Source organism: Maylandia zebra, linkage group LG6 (genome assembly GCF_041146795.1).
Source record: "Maylandia zebra isolate NMK-2024a linkage group LG6, Mzebra_GT3a, whole genome shotgun sequence".
Taxonomy (NCBI): domain Eukaryota; kingdom Metazoa; phylum Chordata; class Actinopteri; order Cichliformes; family Cichlidae; genus Maylandia; species Maylandia zebra.
The window spans coordinates 8,843,088-8,863,992 of record NC_135172.1 but is presented as its reverse complement, the minus strand read 5'-3'; the positions used below and the strand labels follow the sequence as shown (position 1 = coordinate 8,863,992).

At 39.0% G+C, this 20,905-nt stretch overlaps 1 protein-coding gene across 1 annotated transcript; it reads right to left on the bottom strand.

Annotated features, from left to right (window-relative positions):
- Nucleotides 1-9,971: 9,971 nt before the first annotated feature.
- Nucleotides 9,972-15,802, bottom strand: LOC112429925 (B-cell receptor CD22). Its single transcript, XM_076884619.1, has 9 exons — nucleotides 15,483-15,802; nucleotides 15,017-15,337; nucleotides 14,050-14,382; nucleotides 13,712-13,945; nucleotides 13,268-13,528; nucleotides 12,730-12,990; nucleotides 10,441-10,522; nucleotides 10,301-10,361; nucleotides 9,972-10,221 (listed from the first exon to the last, which is right to left on the bottom strand). The coding sequence occupies exons 1-9, from the start codon at nucleotides 15,574-15,576 to the stop codon at nucleotides 10,078-10,080; spliced, it is 1,791 nt and encodes a 596-aa protein (XP_076740734.1). The 5' UTR covers nucleotides 15,577-15,802; the 3' UTR covers nucleotides 9,972-10,077.
- Between the last annotated feature and the right edge of the window lie 5,103 nt (nucleotides 15,803-20,905).

Below are 20,905 nucleotides of genomic sequence, written 5' to 3'. Positions count from 1 at the left end.
ATAAATATCGCTTCCAGGGGGGGCATATATATTTAACAACGTAACTGAAAAAGACCCAATTACAATGAATATTGTGTCCAATAATGTCCCAAATGTCTGTGAATAGGTGAGAGAGGACAATAGTGGGATTATTTTAATCATAATTAAAAAATTATAATAACAATTTACAGGTGCAGGGAAAGCACTGCACCTCTTTCCTCTCCTGGCCACCTGACCATCTACCAGTATATCAAAAGCCAGGATGGTCCACTTGGTAAAATAAATCTGTTGGGCATTTTTCCTGGTCTTCAAACAATAATTCTGATTGCTACAGTGCTGGAAAGGACGGGCAGAAAAAGAACAAAACAGAGAGAATTGTAGAAAGACTGGCATCTTTTACTATGAATTTTAATCTAATCCCTAATTTGCAAGATTTTAACAACAAGCTATAGGATGAACATATCAAGAATTGTTATTATTCTGAAAAGAAACTTACCATCTACAACCAAAATATCGTCAGTGTCATATGAATCAGGAGATAAAGGGTCCCCGTAACCACACCTGTACTGTCCCGTGTCGGACTTGGTCAGACGTCTGATGGTTGCTCGAAGTTCAAACGCAGATCCTTTTGTGTATTCAATGCTGTACCTGCCATTCTGAACTTTGTCATTAGTTGTGTCAATGAAGATATTTCCTTCTTTCTCACACGGATTCTTACAAAGGAACTTCCTCTGTGCCTGGACAGCAGTGGCACATGGAAATGAGATTTCTTCTCCCTCACTCTGTGCACGGGAGACTCTAGTTTTTAGCAATTTCTGTTAAATAGATGAACATCCATGAATTATATAATAAATAAATAAAGTGACTGGTTTAAATAGGACTGTATTTAGCCTGAGAGTTTATGGGGGTATGAGAGTAGGTGATTGGTTTCCCAATTTTGACTTTTAGTAGAAACTCACCATTTGAAACTCTGACCTCAAAGTCTGAGTATGAATCTGGAGCTGAAGATTTACCCAAACCATACCGGTACATTCCTGAGTCAGACTTTCTCATATTTGTGATGGTAAAAGTCAGGCTTCCTCTTCCTGAAGCTGCATCTTTGTATTCAATGCTGAATCTGCCGCTCTGAGCTGTGGTTTCATCTGTTTTAATGAGGATGTTTTCTGCTCGCTCACATTTTTCCTTGCAGAAGAACTTTGTGTTTCCAGACACAGTCAAAAAACTATAAAGTGAAAGATCCTCTCCTTCACGTACAACCCAAATGCTGGCAGACCCAGCTGTACCTGTTGGACAAGATTTTCACTGTGAATAGCCAGCTCGTTCTCAAAGCAAATCATAAGAAAGAAAAAATATGATCTGTTGTGTATTTTCATCAGTACAACTTGTATAATAAAATATTTAGGGGGAAACTGATGGGAATATTGAGGTTACATAGAAAGGAAGCTTTAAATGTCATGAAGTGCTGTGTGTGGCTGGCAGGTAGGTCAGGACTCAAATGTAACATTATCAGGCTGGACTGAACAACAGCTTCATTGCTGGAAATTAAAAATAACTTAATCCAACTTAACTGGCAGATACTCATGGATACAAACACTGCAGGCTCTAAACAAATGACACACAGAGCAAGATGGAGATCAAAACAACAGACAGAGTGAGAGAGCCAATATACAGGAGAGAATCAGGACAGAGAGTCTTACATTTGGGTCCTAACCTACCTGCCTGCCACATCTGGGGAACACAGCTGAAAAAAAATTAACTGACGAGACTTTGGAAGCAAAATTGAACACAATGTACACGGGACAAGAGACTGTCAACATAAATTGGGAAGTATGAGAAACACAATGAAAGTCTGACTACAAACAGAGAGACAGCGAGAGTGAGAACACAAAGAGAGAGCGAGAGACAGAGGGAAATATGACTGAGGAAACTAAGAAACATGGAGAAAAGACTGAAAAATTATACATTTTTATAATAGAAAATGTTAAAAGATTCAGCTCCTTTTCTAAAGGATGTTCCAACTTTTTTTTTAAATGTGTTGCAAGAACTATTGGAATACTGTTTTCAGTTTCATTTTCATAACATACCGTCCTAACTCTTTTGATTTGGAGTTGTATGCAATTAAACTTACAGCTGTTCCTCTCATCTCTCCAAGTCCATAAAACATAACTGCTGGTCGATAATGTTTATTTGAAGTAAATGAGTCCCAGCAACACCTTTAAATACAATCCACAATGGAGCTGTCTTCAAAGAGCTGTCAAACGTGGCTTTTTCCTGAGGTCTGTAAGTAAAAGCAGAAACTGTTAAAATACACCTGACTGTACCCTCTGTACATGTGATTAATCTGAAAGAGCTTAAAGTTCAGTGTTGTGTTTAAGAAGAAGCAAAGTCAAGTCTGAGGAGCAAAATAAGGAACATGTTTACAATCCTGCTCTAACTCTCTCATGAGGAATGGAGAGATGAAGTGGTTTTTAAGTAATATAGTTAAGTCTTTGTTTGATGAGTCAGCCAAGAATCCAGTGGGAACCAGGCCTTGAGGACAAACCGCATATGCCCATCCAAGCTGAGTCAGCTTGGATGGGCATATGCGGTTTGTCCTCTTAGTTAGTATCTGTTTCTTCTTCAAACTGCAGCCAGATGCTGCTTTGTTTATGAGTGTCTATGATATTTATGTGTTTTTGCGATGCATTCGCACTCTCCTCCTCACTGCTGTCTACCGTCTCACTCACTCACTTGTGATGTTTCTCCCCTCCAGACCACAATTATCAGGTTACAAACACCAGGCATCCCCTGGGGAATTTCCACTCAGCTATAACTTCTCTCTGGCTTACTTTTTTAGCTCAAGGTGGGGGAAGGTCTCCTTTTTATTAATCCTCTATTTATCCAGGTAAAAAAAATCTAATTGAGATTAAAAATCTCATTTCCAAGAGAGACCTGGCATCATGGCAACAAAAGTCATATACCACATAGGTATATAACATTTAAAACAAATACAATATCAAGTTTACTCCTAATTTTATGACACGTTCAGGCCTTTATTACATCCAGGGCAGTGTCAGTGTCTCTACACTATTCTACATTCTATCTCACACATTTCTAACTCCTAAAATAAGCTACAAATATCTTCAAGCCCCCGAAGCACGTACAAACTCCAAAACACGTACAAAACACAACAGAAGTGCTCCAGGATGCTAAGCACAGTGTTGAGCTTTTGTTATCTAGTGGCTACACAAGCCAGGACGTACCAACGACCGGATTTGGTGTGTGGTAGTCAGTGATGGGAATAACGGCGTTACGAGTAGCAGCATTACTAACGCGGAAGTAGCTGTAAGTAATCTGGACGCTACAGTTTTAAGCAGCTGCGCGCGCTCCCGCGGACGGTAATCACGATCACTGTCTAGCACAACACCTGGAACTAAGGTGGCAAAACTGGCATGAGTGCTGCTGTTTGACTGAGGAAGAATAAAGTAGTCGTGGTACGCCAATCACATGACCACTTAAAGACAAAGCAACAAGGTGATATATACCAGTTTATAAACTGTGTTGATAGGCCACGTAAAACCAGAGTCATATACAGGGGAAGTTTTAGGAGAAAGAGAGAGAGCAGAAAAAGAGAGAGAGCGAGTTTTGAGTTTAGCGCAGTGGTCCCCAACCTTTTTTGCGCCACAGACCGGTTTATGCCCGACAATATTTTCACGGACCGGCCTTTAAGGTGTCGCGGATAAATACAACAAAATAAAACTAGTACCGGTACCGAAAAAAAAATTATTTACATTTCACACCTGAGCCTCAACTCTCGCGGCCCGGTACCAAACAACTCACGGACCGGTACCGGTCCGAGGCCCAGGGGTTGGGGACCGCTGGTTCAGCGTGTTTGGAGTGTGTAGTTGTGTGAATGCCTCACAGGCATGGAAAATGAATGGAAAACTTCCAAAATTCTGCTAAAATTTGCTTGATTTTGAAACTTAACTACATCCTTATACTTTCACGTAGAAACTCCATTCAAACTTTAAAACATTCTCAGATTATTGGGCTATTCATGTATGATTCAGCTTTTTCATATCTGTTACCGTTTTAATTTAATGCCTCTTTAAGTTTCCAGTTGCAGCTTTGTGATTTTTCAGAAAATACATGCGTTGTTATGGTTGCTGTGCAATTAACTCAGAGTGGACACTTGAGCTTTTTGAATTTTCTCTTCATGTCCCAACAACTTCTTACTACTCGCTCAATTTCCACTCAACCCCCACAAATTATACATCAAAACGTAGGTATTTTTGCTGGCTTTCAGAAAATGTCAACACAAAGTCTGAAAACTCTCCATAGACAGTCAATGGAGAGTTTGTTCAAAATCACCGCTGGATTTCTCTAATGAGACACATTTTCAAATTGTCATATCTGCTTAACAAAGCAAAGTTGAGACATGAGGCTTGTGCCAATATATCTTCAGACACTCCTGACGCTCACAATTCAAGAATTTGTTTCTCACTTGTTACCGTTTGGTCATGAATTACATTTTTTTGAGGGTAGGAAATTTGTTTCTCGCTCAGATTTCTTCAGATTTCAAACTCAACTTCAACTAAATGAGGCACTTTTTTCTCTCGTCATATCTTTTTGATGGATTTCAACAGAGCCCTGAAAATTTCTATGACTGTTCACCAACCCCTGCTGTTTCTTATGGTGAAAGAATGATTTTGATGCTGATATAGATTTAGATTTACAAAATGTTGTTTGAGGGCAAGTCAAGGCAGTTTTTGCTTCGCCTCTACTCAGTTACAGTGTATTGCAAGTCATATATGTGCAATAATTTATACTTTAATTATGAATTATGAACACCTGAAGATTCCTCCATCTCTTCTGAACAAAACGGTGTCAGAATGACCGTTCTAGCCCCTACGGTTAGGAAATTATGGCCATTTGTTCGAGAGAAATCCTGAATGTCAGAAATACACTGAAGAAAATTCATGCCTCTCTCTGTGTCTGTGTAAGAGCCATTTCGTTCGCGACCGACACATCATTAGTGGGTGGTAGACTTGTTTCGTTTTGCTCTCTCTGATGATCTGTTCCTCATGTAAATTAGTGCCTTTTATTATTGTCTGCAGTAAGGCCGCCAGCCTGTGTGATTTCTCTAAGGGAAGAAAGAATCTCAAACTACACTCTGCTTCTCTCTGTCATGCCCAGTCCAACACTTGAGCCCTACAGCTATTGTTTGCTAAAACTTGACAGCAGCTAAATCAAGCAGAATGGTTCAAATACTCGTTACACATATATGTTAACAGTCACCAGAGGGTTTATAAAATGTGTGTGTGTGTGTGTGTGTGTGTGTGTGTGTGTGTGTGTGTGTGTGTGTGTGCACGCGTGCGCATTTCCTCCTTCCATAGTAATAATATTCATGATAAAGTAAAAATGGGGACATCACAGGGATTCTGGGTTTGTGACTCAGGTGTATAAATCTTGATGTATGTTGAAAAGTGAACAGAGTGTTGAGATTCCAATCAGTCCTTACTTGGGGAATGTGGAGAGAGGGTGATGGGGGGAGCAGCTCGCCAGGGTTGGAGCCATCAGTGGGTGGCCATGTTGGTGAGTCTGAGAGGTGAATATTGAAACATTTCTTTCCAGATATAGACTGGCTTGATGATGAGTAAGTGTTGTATATAGTGAACTCTTCAGCCACAGAGCCATGGAGGAGTCTGGTTACTGTTCTGCGATTGACGACAGTCTCTTATATTTATTTTATGTGCATTACAGATTCTCTACTGGTGGAATATGTTTTATATGTGGAGGTTGCTATGTGTACTTTGCTAAAACCCGTGAATGGAGCGCAAACTTTGGGTTACGTTGTCCAGGGAATATCCATGTATTAATTTGGTGATGTAGAGAATATATAAAGTCTTTCTATACTTGATTCTAATCTGCTGCTGCGTCTCTTACATTGCAAGACAGAACACACAAGAGTACCTGTTCGGTCAAAAAATACAATAAACTTATCTTTTATCTGTAACAGACTAAAAAAAATTTCCACATCTCCTTTATTTGGCTGTGGGATGGGAAGCTGTAATATTTAAATAGATCCAATTTAAAATTTTCTAGCAAAATCTGGCTAGCACTACAGAAGAGGAAGCAAGAAGGGAGTGACGGTTTTCTAAATGTCAGATTCTTTGAGTAAAGAAGTTGCTTCAGTACGTCAGCTTTTACTGGAATATTTACTGGATCCTATGACATCTCCAGTATTCTGGTAACTTACAATCTGGAGAGTTCCCCATCCAGATGATCAAGCTGTCAGGCTGAAATGTGGCCCTTTGCTGTACTCCTTGAAGCTATGGCCTCCCTTGGGTGCTGGGTCAATGGGATGGGATGACAGCCGGTCTGCCACTGAGTGGGATCGTCCTCCACCTGTCTCACATCTTTTAATGCATGGGTCTGCAACAATTCATGGAGTAATTTGAATAATTCGATTATAAAAAATTCTCAACAGAAGTTGTTTGTTCATCTTATCTTAGTTTAACACGCAGCTCTGTAGATTCAAGAGATTCAAGATTCAAAGTGTTTATTGTCATGTATTCAAAGAAAAAAAGGGATTTCTTTGTGCAATGAAATTTTTTCTTTGCTGTCCCCACAGAGATGCCAATTAATATATACAATAGAAATAGAACATATAAAATATAAATAGTACAGATAAATAAATGAAGACAAAAAGAAGACAATATTAAAGTGTGAAACAGAGATGTGTGCAAAAGAACTATGACCTCAATATGTTGGCTTAGTATGCAGGATGACCTGATGTGCAAAAAATTATTATTACTGTTCAAAAATAAGTCCGCTGTTCAGGAGTGCACTGATGTGATAAACTCCAGAGTAGGAGTGCTGTAGCAGTACCTGCAGCAAACAGTGGTGAGTTTAAAGGAGGGCTTGGGGTGTATTAGACCATATTCATTTCAAACATTTTTTAGATTGAAAGTAAAATAATGTAAAATAGTGTGCTATATAAATTGTGTTAATATTTTTTTTGTTTGCTTGCTTTTCTTCATTGCAGCCACCAGATACTCCTTTAAAGGGTTACAGGCACAAACTCCTTTATTTACTTGTACACTTAAACCTGCAGACACACACATTCACAAAAACTCATAAAAATGAAAACATGCCTAATCTACTTCATTGATGTCAGAAAGCTGTCTAAGAAGATAAATGTACATTTTTATGTCTTAGTTTAGATTGCAATGACTTTGATCTTTGATTTTTTTGCTTTAAAAATGGTTTTCTTAAAAAAGAAAATTGATATGGTTGGTATTAAATTACCTAAAGGGGTTTAGTTGTTGTTGTTGTTGTTGTTGTTGTTGTTGTTGTTGTTGTTTTTGACAACCATTATATCCAGTTAAAATTTAAAACATTGCAATGTCTGAAATGGAAGTCAATGAGCAATTCATTTTAAAAGACTCTCTTTTTTTATTATTGCTCATTAATAAGACATAAGTATTTCTTATCTGAACAATCGATATCTGCTGCCCTACATAGCACTAGCTTAGCACTCACCTACATAAAGACAATTATACTTACAAATGACACAACAGGATCCACTATAGGTGCTAGTGGAAGGCTGGAATGGTACTAGGGAGCCATATCAGATGTAGGGTTGCCTGGCAGTAATGTCTTTGGTCTCCTCACCTCACTACCCTGCCTGCCTTCCATTTGTTTACACATTAGGTGGGGCTCACAATCATGAGACTGATTTATTAAAAACAAAAATCCAATCAGACAGCTAGAAAGTAATTGCTCTCCGAACAGGACATTGGGGGACATACCTATGTACTGAAATGATTTGTATGTATTACTCATTATATATGACAGGGGAAGAAAAAAAAGCATGGTTTCTAGTTAAGTAGTGGTCATGTGACCTGTGGGCTAGCCTGGTTAGGGGGGGGTTTGGGGCAAGGTCTGTGCTTACTATGGAATTAAATCAGACCTTAAGGTGTTTGTTATCAATATACAAACAAGTATATTTATTTTGAATGGCCAAATTCTTTAAAGGATTTTTCACTCAGGGAGAGAGAGTACTGAGAGATGAAACTCAAAGCTGCAAGCTAACACTAGAGGGCAGTAAAACAAAAGAAAGAAAGAAAAAAATCAGGAACACTTTAAGAGTTTCGTCTCTTGAGACACTTTGCCTGGTCTTTCTTGCAGCCACCTTTAGTAGCTGTTTCTTTGTGGGTCTCTCTGACTTCAGTTTTGTCTTCTGTAACTGAAAAGGATGCTCCTAGGTGTTAAGATCAGCTGGTGACTTTGCCATTGATGAATACTGAGAAACTCTCCAGTTGGTTTTGTAATATGCTTTGATTCATTATCTATTTGCAATCTGAAGGACCATCCAATTGGTTTTGCAGCATTTGGCTGAATCTGAGAAGAGAGTGTATACCTGTACTCAGAATTCAGTCTGCTGCTTATATCCACAGTCACATCATCAACACTGGCAGCCACACATACCATAATAATTCCTCCACCATGTTTGGTGAAGTTATTTTTTCTTATCCAAACATGTGTCTATTTTTGTCTATGAAGAAAGCTAGCTGTACAAATGCATTTAGTGTTGTCTTTATGATAAATCCCAACATGTGTGGATTTATTGTGAGACTCGTGTATCTCACTAATTAGTGATTGTGTCTTTTTGTAACCTGAAGTTCTGTCACTTTAATAATGTATGTTGTTTACGTTTCAATGCATTTTTTGGTGCTTTGTGTTGGTGGTTTTGACAGCGTTCATTTGCACAGAACACAAACTATAGCAGTAAATTTAGAAATAAATGTAGCTAAATGATTTTAGTAATTTGTCTTCTACTGTATGGGACTATCATGATACAAAGAGTTCAGTTAAAGATGTACCTATGAACTCTCTCTTTGCCCTTTGACCCAGTTTGTGACAATACATAAGGGAGTTTTTACAGAGAATTTGTTGTGAATATTTCTGTTAATCACTATAATTTATATTTTTTTTGTAAGGAATTTAATGTTATTTTTGTAATTTTCTTTCAAAACAAACACATTTCACCATTTTACCTAGATCCAGATAGTGTGCTCTGTTTGGATCTGTTATATCAAATAGCCAGTCAGCATTAACATGACATAACTTGATGTTATACAATTTTATTGATGCAAAAAAAAAAAAGCACCATGGAAAATTAAAGTCACATAGAAGTTGAGGTGTAGCAGAATAATGTTTTATAAACCATATATATCACTGTGAGACATCAGAGTAATGAAGTGCTATTGAAAAATCAGGTGTTATTTAATGATTTGTTAAAAAAGTTAATCGTTTTAAAAAGTCAATTTCTTTGTGCAGTTTGAAATAAATGTGATTATGATAATAATACATCAGGATATCAAACATCAGAAAACAGACTATGATAATCATGTTTGATCACATACGTGTATTTTTCTACAAGTGATGAGGAAAGAAAAAGAGCAGCAAAAGATTATTTTGGTTTGTGAAAATGAAACTAGCTCCAGTAGCCACCATGCTGGCTAAATTATGACGCTCACTGAGTGAACAGACCAAACCTCCCATGATGCAGCTTCTTTCTGCTAATGGGGATTTTGGCTTTGTTGACCACATCTTGTTGACTGCAGGGTGCAGTCTGGATGGATCCTCTTCATCAATGGCTTTTGGTTCATAGACACAAATTAGTTGATTCTGAGTATGTAGCATGAAATTATATTATGATGGTGGAAAAAAAAGCTTAAAAACAGAAGAAGAATGCTCAAGCAGGCAATGCATTTCCCAGATATTTAATTTGAATCTTCTAGCGAGGCTCATCGTATTATGTGAGGAGCTGCTCACCACAGGGCTGTACTTTTTAATTTGATTTAACAGCAGTGTAACACAGTAAACTCAAAAAAGTTAAAGTAGGTGGTTTTTATATTAACAAGAGTCAAACTTGTAATTTGAAAAAATAAAATAAAGATTTTATGTTTCTGTGGTGAGCGTAATTAAATCATGTATGATCTGCATGAAGTTCAACAACTTTGTTACATTTATTCTTGTTGAGATGATGTGATACAATCTAGGAAGACTGATTAGTTGCCTGGACTCTTTCATTCAAATAGTTTTCAGTTTTTAAGTGTAACTCTCTGTTCCTCCAGGTGTCTGTGGGGCTGAACTGCTGTTGCTGTAGAGAGGATCTGCCTGGTTTTTAGAGAAGTGGATGCTGGCATACTGAAGATCATCCTGTTCCTGTGGCTCCTCCTGATCAGAGAGACACTGCATAGAAAAAAATGATCTTAGATTAGAATGGTGAATGATGATTTTTTTTTTACTGCAATTATATTTCTGGTTTCACCTGTTCTTTGTTGTCTGCTCTGCCTTCAGTCTTGGATGATTCCTTGGAATTCCTCTTTTTTCTGAGGAATGAAATGATAATGAACAAAAGAACAACACAATGACTGAAAAGTAAAAGTTTAATGCGACAGATCTGCTCACCGAATCCAAAGGAAGACAGGGAGGGATGTGACGGACAGGAGAACAGCAGCAGTTACTCCAGCAGCTTTTATCTTCTTTGCTCCTGATCAAGATCAAAGTAAAGCACTAATAGTTAATTGAGTATTCCATAACGTTCGACCTGTGTATGGCCTGAACAGTGTTGGAGTTTTAGGCTACAGAAGCCAAGTTCTTCTCCAGTGAAAAATAAAAATAGAAATCTATTTAAACACAGCAGAGTAACGTGACCTCACTCTGTTAATCTCAAACAGTGTTTTATCAAAAAATTTCTCTCATGTCAGTTTCGTCTTGATGCATTCTTAATCACCCAGGAAAGTAAATCTCCAAAAGTTGATTCTGTTAATCTTGACTTAGCGTTTTGTGGGAGAGACTGAAGAAGTCACTCATCCAGGTGACTTCTTCAGTCTCAGCTGACTGCAGGTTTCCCCAATCTTATAAACAGTACATTTGCATAATGACTGAAACCAGCCCACTGAAGGAACACTGGGCTGGGAGGTCAGTTCCTTAATCTTAATTATGTAAATTAAGATTTGCAGCTCTGAACACCACATCCAGAACACCCTGGATTGTGTTGAGAAGGTGAGAGATGTCATTATGGAGGCAGATGAAACCATGATCTCTTACGACGTTACATCTCTCTTCACTTGCATCCCAGTCCCGGAAGCGTTGGAGGTAGTCTGTAAGAGATTACAGGATGACACCAACCTCAGCAACAGGACCCCTCTCAGCATCGACCAAGTGTGTTTGCTTTTGGAACTGTGTTTTCATGTGTGTCTTCAAGGGTCAGTTCTACAGGCAGAAACATGGGTGTACCATGGGCTCACCAGTTTCACCCATCGTGGCCAATTTGTACATGGAAGAAATGGAAAAGAGGGCTTTGCTATCCTACCCTGGAACACCACCAAGCCATTGGTTCAGATATGTGGATGACACCTGGGTGAAAATCAAATCTCAGGACGTACCACATTTCACGGATCACATTAACTCGGTGGACCGACACATCAAATTCAAAAGGGAGGATATGAAAAGTGGCAGGTTAGCCTTCTTAGACTGTAAGATTTACATCAGTAATGGGGGACATCTAAAAGCTGATATTGGTCAGTGGTTGCTGATGAATGGTCATGAGAATTTACATAATTAAGATTAAGGAACTGACCTCCCAGCCCATTGTTCCTTCAGTGGGCTGGTTTCAGTCATTATGCAAATGTACTGTTTATAAGGTTGGGGAAACCTGCAGTCAGCTGAGACTGAAGAAGTCACCTGGATGAGTGACGAAACGTTTCCCCCACAAAACGCTACGTCCAGATGAACAGAATCAACTTTTAGAGGTCTCATTTCAGTTGTCTAAATGCACTTTATACTGTAAATTAAAAAGCCTACAATAAACAGTGGCAGCAGTTGGCTATTGTCTCTGAAAACAGGGTTAACTGGGTGCGCCCCCTTATTCCACTGAAAACTGTAGCACATCTTAATTTCATAGCCTCGTCTGCATTCGATTAAAAATCACTTCAAGCTGAGTCGCCTGCAGCTTTATCTGGCTGGGTGCACATGGGCATTATGGATAAATCCCTGGTTTTTAACAGGAGGTTAAAATGTCACTGGCTCTGCTTTCAGTATTCTGAGATCAGTTACAATCTGCTTTTTGCATGGAAACAGGACTAGCATTAGCAATAAACATGGTTCTTGTCATCGTGATAGATAAGTTACAATGTTGATTCTTAGGACTCTTTAGCACATGAATAAGGAAAGCCTTGACAGCAGACAGTGGGACTCCTGCCATATTCTGTTTAACCACACAGGCAAGTTGAACAGTTACAGGTGCAGCTGGTATTTTCTTTTTAATATATTTAAATTATCTTTGTAAATCAAGTTGCAGGCCTGGTTTTCTGAACTCATTAATGATTATTTTGAGATATTTGGCCCTCACAGGACAGGCACCATACAAACATATGCTTTTAAAGATGATGATGGATTAGTGTAGATTCAAAAGAGCAAAGTTTTTAACATCAGCTCTGGTTTAATTATCTGTAGCAGCGCTATGAGTCCATACAACGCTGAAGAGGAAACATTTTGGCAAAATAAATACTTGCACATGTGTACATTTAGGTAGTAATACAGTTCTATCTGTGCTGAGGTATTTTGACAGTGATCTGTTATTATAAATTCTAGTGCCATCCAATAATTAGCCATAGTGCATGAATGTAGATTGTGCCTGACTTTTTGACTGCACTCCTTTCTGAGTGTATCCAGTATGTAAATATAAATGATTACCTGGCACAATGGTCTGCTGTAAGGTGGAGTTATGACGTCCCAGCTTGTTCTGGGCTTCACAGTAATAACGCCCACTGTGTTCAGGTCTGAACTTGGTGACGGTGAAGTTCTGTCCAAATGCTTTTGGTAAATTTTCATCCTCCTTGTACCAGGTGTAGTTAGCTGCTGGGTTAGCATCACTGCTACAGGTCAGAGTGACTGAACTGCCCTCCACTATCTCAGCAGAGGGACTCACTGACACAGAGGGAAGCTTTGGAGCATCTGGAGGAGAAATAAGGACAATGACAACATGGTTGGTTATAAATATACTCAAGTCTTTGCAGGCTTCTCACAACGCTACAAAAATTATAAAAGGTAACATTCAGAAACCTTACTTATTTCCTTGTCAAACTTCCTTATATTGTAATAAACAGACATGATTGTGCAGTAAATCTGTTTTCACTCTTCATGATAATGAATTAACTCTTATCTCTAAAGTTGATGTTAACTGTTCAATTGAGATCAAAGAACTTAAAGCTTATAAATGTATTTTACTCACATTTCACATCAATGTTTCTGCTTTCAGATCTCTTTTGTCCCAGGTCATTATCAGCTGTACAGTAATACTTTCCAGAGTCAGAGGGCAGGATGGAGCTGAAAACATGTTGGTTTTGGTAACTGAGAGGGTTGATGACATCCTCCTTGTACCAGGTGTAGTTAGCTGCTGGGTTAGCATCACTGCTACAGGTCAGAGTGACTGAACTGCCCTCCACTATCTCAGCAGAGGGACTCACTGACACAGAGGGAAGCTTTGGAGCATCTGGAGGAGGAAACATAAGAATGACAACAAAACCAAATTTTAGAAATTTATATTCTAAAAAGAAAACATTGTAAACCTCCCAAAAGAAAGGCCTCTGACTAAAACTAACATACAGACACATTCACGTAAATAAAGAAAAATTAAATATAATTCTCTTAATGAAACAAAAAGTAGTGAACTCACACACTGTTGGAGAAGGGAATATCTCATATCCTTTCACAGCGCAGTAAAAACGGTCTGCAGAATCAAATGTGTTCAGCTGTAAATATTGTTCGTCTGATGAAAGTTTGTGTCCATTCCTGTACCAGATGTAGGAAGATTGATCAGGTAGCTGACAGTTGTTGTGACATGTCAGCTCTGTCCAGTTAGAATAAGAGTTTACTGTTGATCTCCTCACATGTACCTGGAGCTGTGGATCTGGGACTAAAAAAAAACAATGACATTATATCGGAAATATCTCAACATCTGCACAGATACACATGGAAATGTTTAAAGTGAATTCCAGTGAAATATTGTTTTACCTGTAACAGTCAAAGTGACTCCAGGTGATCCAGTATATTTCCCTCCTGGATCGTTTGTTATGAGCATGAACTTGTACTCAGCTGAGTCGCTCTCTCTCAGGTATGAGATTCTCAGAGTGCAGTCGTTGTTTTCACACTGATACTGAACTCGACCTGAATTCTCTGGATCTGTTTTCAGGTCCACAGGCTCATTATCTTTGACTGTAGTAAACCAGAACATTTTCTGGATTCTTGTCTTTATGTCATTTATAGTCGATAGGTATCTGAATGTGGAGTGTATTTCTGCTGTTGATCCTTTGAAGGCGCAGACCTGAGTAGAAGTGTAAGTCACCACTGTAACACAGAGCCCATTATAGAAAAATCAAAAAGCAGACTTATTTATATTCACTTTCATAGATCTGAATTCAATTTCTAAGATTCCATTTAAACATGTTTCATAGAGAACAAGATGGAATACAGCATAATACTGTTCTTTAAAGTGAGACTGGAACCCGTCAAGAATCTCATATATGTTTGCAAAAGGTTTAAACTGAAAAAGACCCAATTACAATGAATATTGTGTCCAATAATGTCCCAAATGTCTGTGAATAAGTGAGAGAGGACAATAGTGGGATTATTTTAATCATAATTAAAAATTATAATAACAATTTACAGGTGCAGGGAAAGCATTCCACCTCTGTCCCCTCCTGGCCACCTGACCATCTACCAGTATATCAAAAGCCAGGATGGTCCACTTGGTAAAATAAATCTGTTGGGCATTTTTCCTGGTCTTCAAACAATAATTCTGATTGCTACAGTGCTGGAAAGGACGGGCAGAAAAAGGACAAAACAGAGAGAATTGTAGAAAGACTGGCATCTTTTACTATGAACTTTAATCTAATCCCTAATTTGCAACATTTTGTTTGTTTAACAACAAGCTATAGGATGAACATATCAAGAATTGTTATTATTATGAAAAGAAACTTACCATCTACAACCAAAATAATTTCAGTGTCATATGAATCAGGAGATAAAGGGTCCCCGTAACCACACCTGTACTGTCCCGTGTCAGACTTGGTCAGATGTCTGATGGTTGCCCGAAGTTCAAACGCAGATCCTTTTGTGTATTCAATGCTGTACCTGCCATTCTGAACTTTGTCATTAGTTGTGTCAATGAAGATATTTCCTTCTTTCTCACACGGATTCTTACAAAGGAACTTCCTCTGTGCCTGGACAGCAGTGGGACATGGAAATGAGATTTCTTCTCCCTCACTCTGTGCACGGGAGACTCTAGAGTTTTTAGCAATTTCTGTTAAATAGATGAACATCCATGAATTATATAATAAATACATAAAGTGACTAAGTTTAAATAGGACTGTATTTATCCTGAGAGTTTATGGAGGTATGAGAGTAGGTGATTGGTTTCCCAATTTTGACTTTTAGTAGAAACTCACCATTTGAAACTCTGACCTCAAAGTCTGAGTATGAATCTGGAGCTGAAGATTTACCCAAACCATACCGGTACATTCCTGAGTCAGACTTTCTCATATTTGTGATGGTAAAAGTCAGGCTTCCTCTTCCTGAAGCTGCATCTTTGTATTCAATGCTGAATCTGCCGCTCTGAGCTGTGGTTTCATCTGTTTTAATGAGGATGTTTTCTGCTCGCTCACATTTTTCCTTGCAGAAGAACTTTGTGTTTCCAGACACAGTCAAAAAACTATAAAGTGAAAGATCCTCTCCTTCACGTACAACCCAAATGCTGGCAGACCCAGCTGTACCTGTTGGACAAGATTTTCACTGTGAATAGCCAGCTCGTTCTCAAAGCAAATCATAAGAAAGAAAAAATATGATCTGTTGTGTATTTTCATCAGTACAACTTGTATAATAAAATATTTAGGGGGAAACTGATGGGAATATTGAGGTTACATAGAAAGGAAGCTTTAAATGTCATGAAGTGCTGTGTGTGGCTGGCAGGTAGGTCAGGACTCAAATGTAACATTATCAGGCTGGACTGAACAACAGCTTCATTGCTGGAAATTAAAAATAACTTAATCCAACTTAACTGGCAGATACTCATGGATACAAACACTGCAGGCTCTAAACAAATGATGCACAGAGCAAGAGGGAGATCAAAACAACAGACAGAGTGAGAGAGCCAATATACAGGAGAGAATCAGGACAGAGAGTCTTACATTTGGGTCCTAACCTACCTGCCTGCCACATCTGGGGAACACAGCTGAAAAAAATTAACTGACGAGACTTTGGAAGCAAAATTGAACACAATGTACACGGGACAAGAGACTGTCAACATAAATTGGGAAGTATGAGAAACACACAATGAGAGTCTGACTAAAAACAGAGAGACAGCGAGAGTGAGAACACAAAGAGAGAGCGAGAGACAGAGGGAAATATGACTGAGGAAACTAAGAAACATGGAGAAAAGACTGAAAAATAATACATTCTTATAATAAAAAATGTTAAAAGATTAAGCTCCTTTTCTAAAGGATGTTCCAACTTTTTTTTTAAATGTGTTGCAAGAACTATTGGAATACTGTTTTCATTTTCATTTTCATAACATACCGTCCTAACTCTTTTGATTTGGGGTTGTCTGTAAAAAAATTCTTTTTTTTCTTTTTCTTTTAAAGAAAAAAGTAAAAGTGGTTGCATAAATATTTTTCCTGTATCACTTCTGTTTGACATTACAATAAATACTGTAAAGTAGACTTGCCTGTTAAACTGAGAAGGACAAGAAGTCCACAGGTTGCAGCAATTAAACTTATAGCTGTTCCTCTCATCTCTCCAAGTCCATAAAACATAACTGCTGGTTGATAATGTGTATTTGAAGTAAATGAGTCCCAGCAACACCTTTAAATACAATCCACAATGGAGCTGTCTTCAAAGAGCTGTCAAACGTGGCTTTTTCCTGAGGTCTGTAAGTAAAAGCAGAAACTGTTAACATACACCTGACTGTACCCTCTGTATATGTGATTAATCTGAAAGAGCTTAAAGTTCAGTACCGTGTTTAAGAAGAAGCAAAGTCAAGTCTGAGGACCAAAATAAGGAACATGTTTACAATCCTGCTCTAACTCTCTCACGAGGAATGGAGCGATGAAGTGGTTTTTAAGTAATGTAGTTAAGTCTTCGTTTGATGAGTCAGCCAAGAATCCAGTGGGAACCAGGCCTTGAGGACAAACCTCAAGAGGTTTCCCCTCTTAGTTAGTATCTGTTTCTTCTTCAAACTGCAGCCAGATGTGTTTTTGCGATGCACTCGCACTCTCCTCCTCACTGCTGTCTACCGTCTCACTCACTCACTTGTGATGTGTCTCCCCTCCAGACCACAATTATCAGGTTACAAACACCAGGCATCCCCTGGGGAATTTCCACTCAGCTATAACTTCTCTCTGGCTTACTTTTTTAGCTCAAGGTGGGGGAAGGTCTCCTTTTTTATTAATCCTTTATTTATCCAGGTAAAATAAATCTCATTGAGATTAAAAATCTCATTTCCAAGAGAGACCTGGCATCATGGCAACAAAAGTCACATACCACATAGGTATATAACATTTAAAACAAATACAATATCAAGTTTACTCCTAATTTTATGACACGTTCAGGCCTTTATTACATCCAGGGCAGTGTCAGTGTCTCTACACTATTCTACATTCTATCTCACACATTTCTAACTCCTAAAATAAGCTACAAATATCTTCAAACCCCCGAAGCACGTACAAACTCCAAAACACGTACAAAACACAACAGAAGTGCTCCAGGATGCTAAGCACAGTGTTGAGCTTTTGTTATCTAGTGGCTACACAAGCCAGGTCGTATCAACGACCAGATTTGGTGTGTGGTAGTCAGTGATGGGAATAACGGCGTTACGAGTAACAGCGTTACTAACGGGGAAGTAGCTGTAAGTAATCTGGACGCTACAGCTTTAAGCAGCTGCACGCTCCCGCGGACGGTAATCACGATCACTGTCTAGCACAACACCTGTAGCTAAGGGGGCAAAACAATGGCATGAGTGCTGCTGTTTGACTGAGGAAGAATAAAATAGTCGTGGTAAGCCAATCACATTACCCCTTAAAGACAAAGCAACAAGGTGATATATACCAATTTATAAACTGTATTGATAGGCCACGTAAAACCAGAGTCATGATAGACAATATATACGCTGCGTTTTTTCCTCAATAGTTTCGTCACGTTTACTGTCTAAGGACAGCACTCTCTGCTTATGAGCAACACCCCGCCAAAAAAACCCCAAAAAAAACCAGGGGAAGTTTTAGGAGAAAGAGAGAGAGAGCAGAAAAAGAGAGAGAGCGAGTTTTGCGCAGCGGTCCCCAACCTTTTTTGCACCACGGACCGGTTTATGCCCGACGATATTTTCACAGACCGGCCTTTAAGGTGTCGCGGAGAAATACAACAAAATAAAACTAGTACTGGTACCGAAATTTTTTTTTTATTCATAACACACGTGAAAAGACCCAGGAAAACCAAGTTAACGATAAAAACGATAACAAAATAACGCTGAAAACCGATAAAAACCCTGAAAACCAGACATTTCACACCTGAGCCTCAACTCTCGCGGCCCGGTACCAAACAACTCACGGACCGGTACCGGTCCGAGGCCCAGGGGTTGGGGACCGCTGGTTCAGCGTGTTTGGAGTGTGTAGTTGTGTGAATGCCTCACAGGCATGGAAAATGAATGGAAAACTTCCAAAATTCTGCTAAAACTTGCTTGATTTTGAAACTTAACTACATCCTTATACTTTCACGTAGAAACTCCATTCAAACTTTAAAACATTCTCAGATTATTGGGCTATTCATGTATGATTCAGCTTTTTCATATCTGTTACCATTTTAATTTAATGCCTCTTTAAGTTTTCAGTTGCAGCTTTGTGATTTTTCAGAAAATACATGCGTTGTTATGGTTGCTGTGCAATTAACTCAGAGTGGACACTTGAGCTTTTTGAATTTTCTCTTCATGTCCCAGCAACTTCTTACTACTCGCTCAATTTCCACTCAACCCCCACAAATTATACATCAAAACGTAGGTATTTTTGCTGGCTTTCAGAAAATGTCAACACAAACTCTGAAAACTCTCCATAGACAGTCAATGGAGAGTTTGTTCAAAATCACCGCTGGATTTCTCTAATGAGACACATTTTCAAATTGTCATATCTGCTTAACAAAGCAAAGTTGAGACATGAGGCTTGTGCCAATATATCTTCAGACACTCCTGACGCTCACAATTCAAGAATTTGTTTCTCATCTGTTACCGTTTGGTCATGAATTACATTTTTTTGAGGGTAGGAAATTTGTCTCTCGCTCAGATTTCTTCAGATTTCAAACTCTGTAAATGAGGCACTTTTTTCTCTCGTCATATCTTTTTGATGGATTTCAACAGAGCCCTGAAAATTTCCATGACTGTTCACCAACCCCTGCTGTTTCTTACGGTGAAAGAATGATTTTGATGCTGATATAGATTTCGATTTACAAAATGTTGTTTGAGGGCAAGTCAAGGCAGTTTTTGCTTCACCTCTACTTAGTTACAGTGTATTACAAGTCATATATCTTCAATAATTTATACTTTATTTATGAATTATGAACACCTGAAGATTCCCCCATCCCTTCTGAACAAAACGGTGTCAGAATGACCGTTCTAGCCCCTACGGTTAGGAAATTATGGCCATTTGTTCGAGAGAAATCCTGAATGTCAGAAATACACTGAAGAAAACTCATACCTCTCTCTGTGTCTGTGTAAGAGCCATTTCGTTCGCGACCGACACATCATTAGTGGGTGGTAGACTTGTTTCGTTTTGCTCTCTCTGATGATCTGTTCCTCATGTAAATTAGTGCCTTTTATTATTGTCTGCAGTAAGGCCGCCAGCCTGTGTGATTTCTCTAAGGGAAGAAAGAATCTCAAACTACGGGCGATCGTGGCTCAAGAGCTGGGAATTCGCCTTGTAATTGGAAGGTTGCCGGTTCGAGCCCCGGCTTGGACAGTCTCGGTCGTTGTGTCCTTGGGCAAGACGCTTCACCCGTTGCCTACTGGTGGTGGTCAGAAGGCCCGGTGGCGCCAGTGTCCGGCAGCCTCGTCTCTGTCAGTGCACCCCAGGGTGGCTGTGGCTACAATGTAGCTTGCCATCACCAGTGTGTGAATGTGAGTGTGAATGTATGGATGACTGGATATGTAAAGCGCTTTGGGGTCCTTAGGGACTAGTAAAGCGCTATATAAATACAGGCCATTTACCATTTACACTCTGCTTCTCTCTGTCATGCCCAGTCCAACACTTGAGCCCTACAGCTATTGTTTGCTAAAACTTGACAGCAGCTAAATCAAGCAGAATGGTTCAAATACTCGTTACACATATATGTTAACAGTCACCAGAGGGTTTATAATATGTGTGTGTGTGCACGCGCGCGCATTTCCTCCTTCCATAGTAATAATATTCATTATAAAGTAAAAATGGGGACATCACAGGGATTCTGGGTTTGTGACTCAGGTGTATAAATCTTGATGTATGTTGAAAAGTGAACAGATTGTTGAGATTTCAATCAGTCCTTACTTGGGGAATGTGGAGAGAGGGTGATGGGGGGAGCAGCTCGCCAGGGTTGGAGCCATCAGTGGGTCGCCATGTTGGTGAGTCTGAGAGGTGAATATTGAAACATTTCTTTCCAGATATAGACTGGCTTGATGATGAGTAAGTGTTGTATATAGTGAACTCTTCAGCCACAGAGCCATAGAGGAGTCTGGTTACTGTTCTGCGATTGACGACAGTCTCTTATATTTGTTTTATGTGCATTACAGATTCTCTACTGGTGGAATATGTTTTATATGTGGAGGTTGCTATGTGTACTTTGCTAAAACCTGTGAATGGAG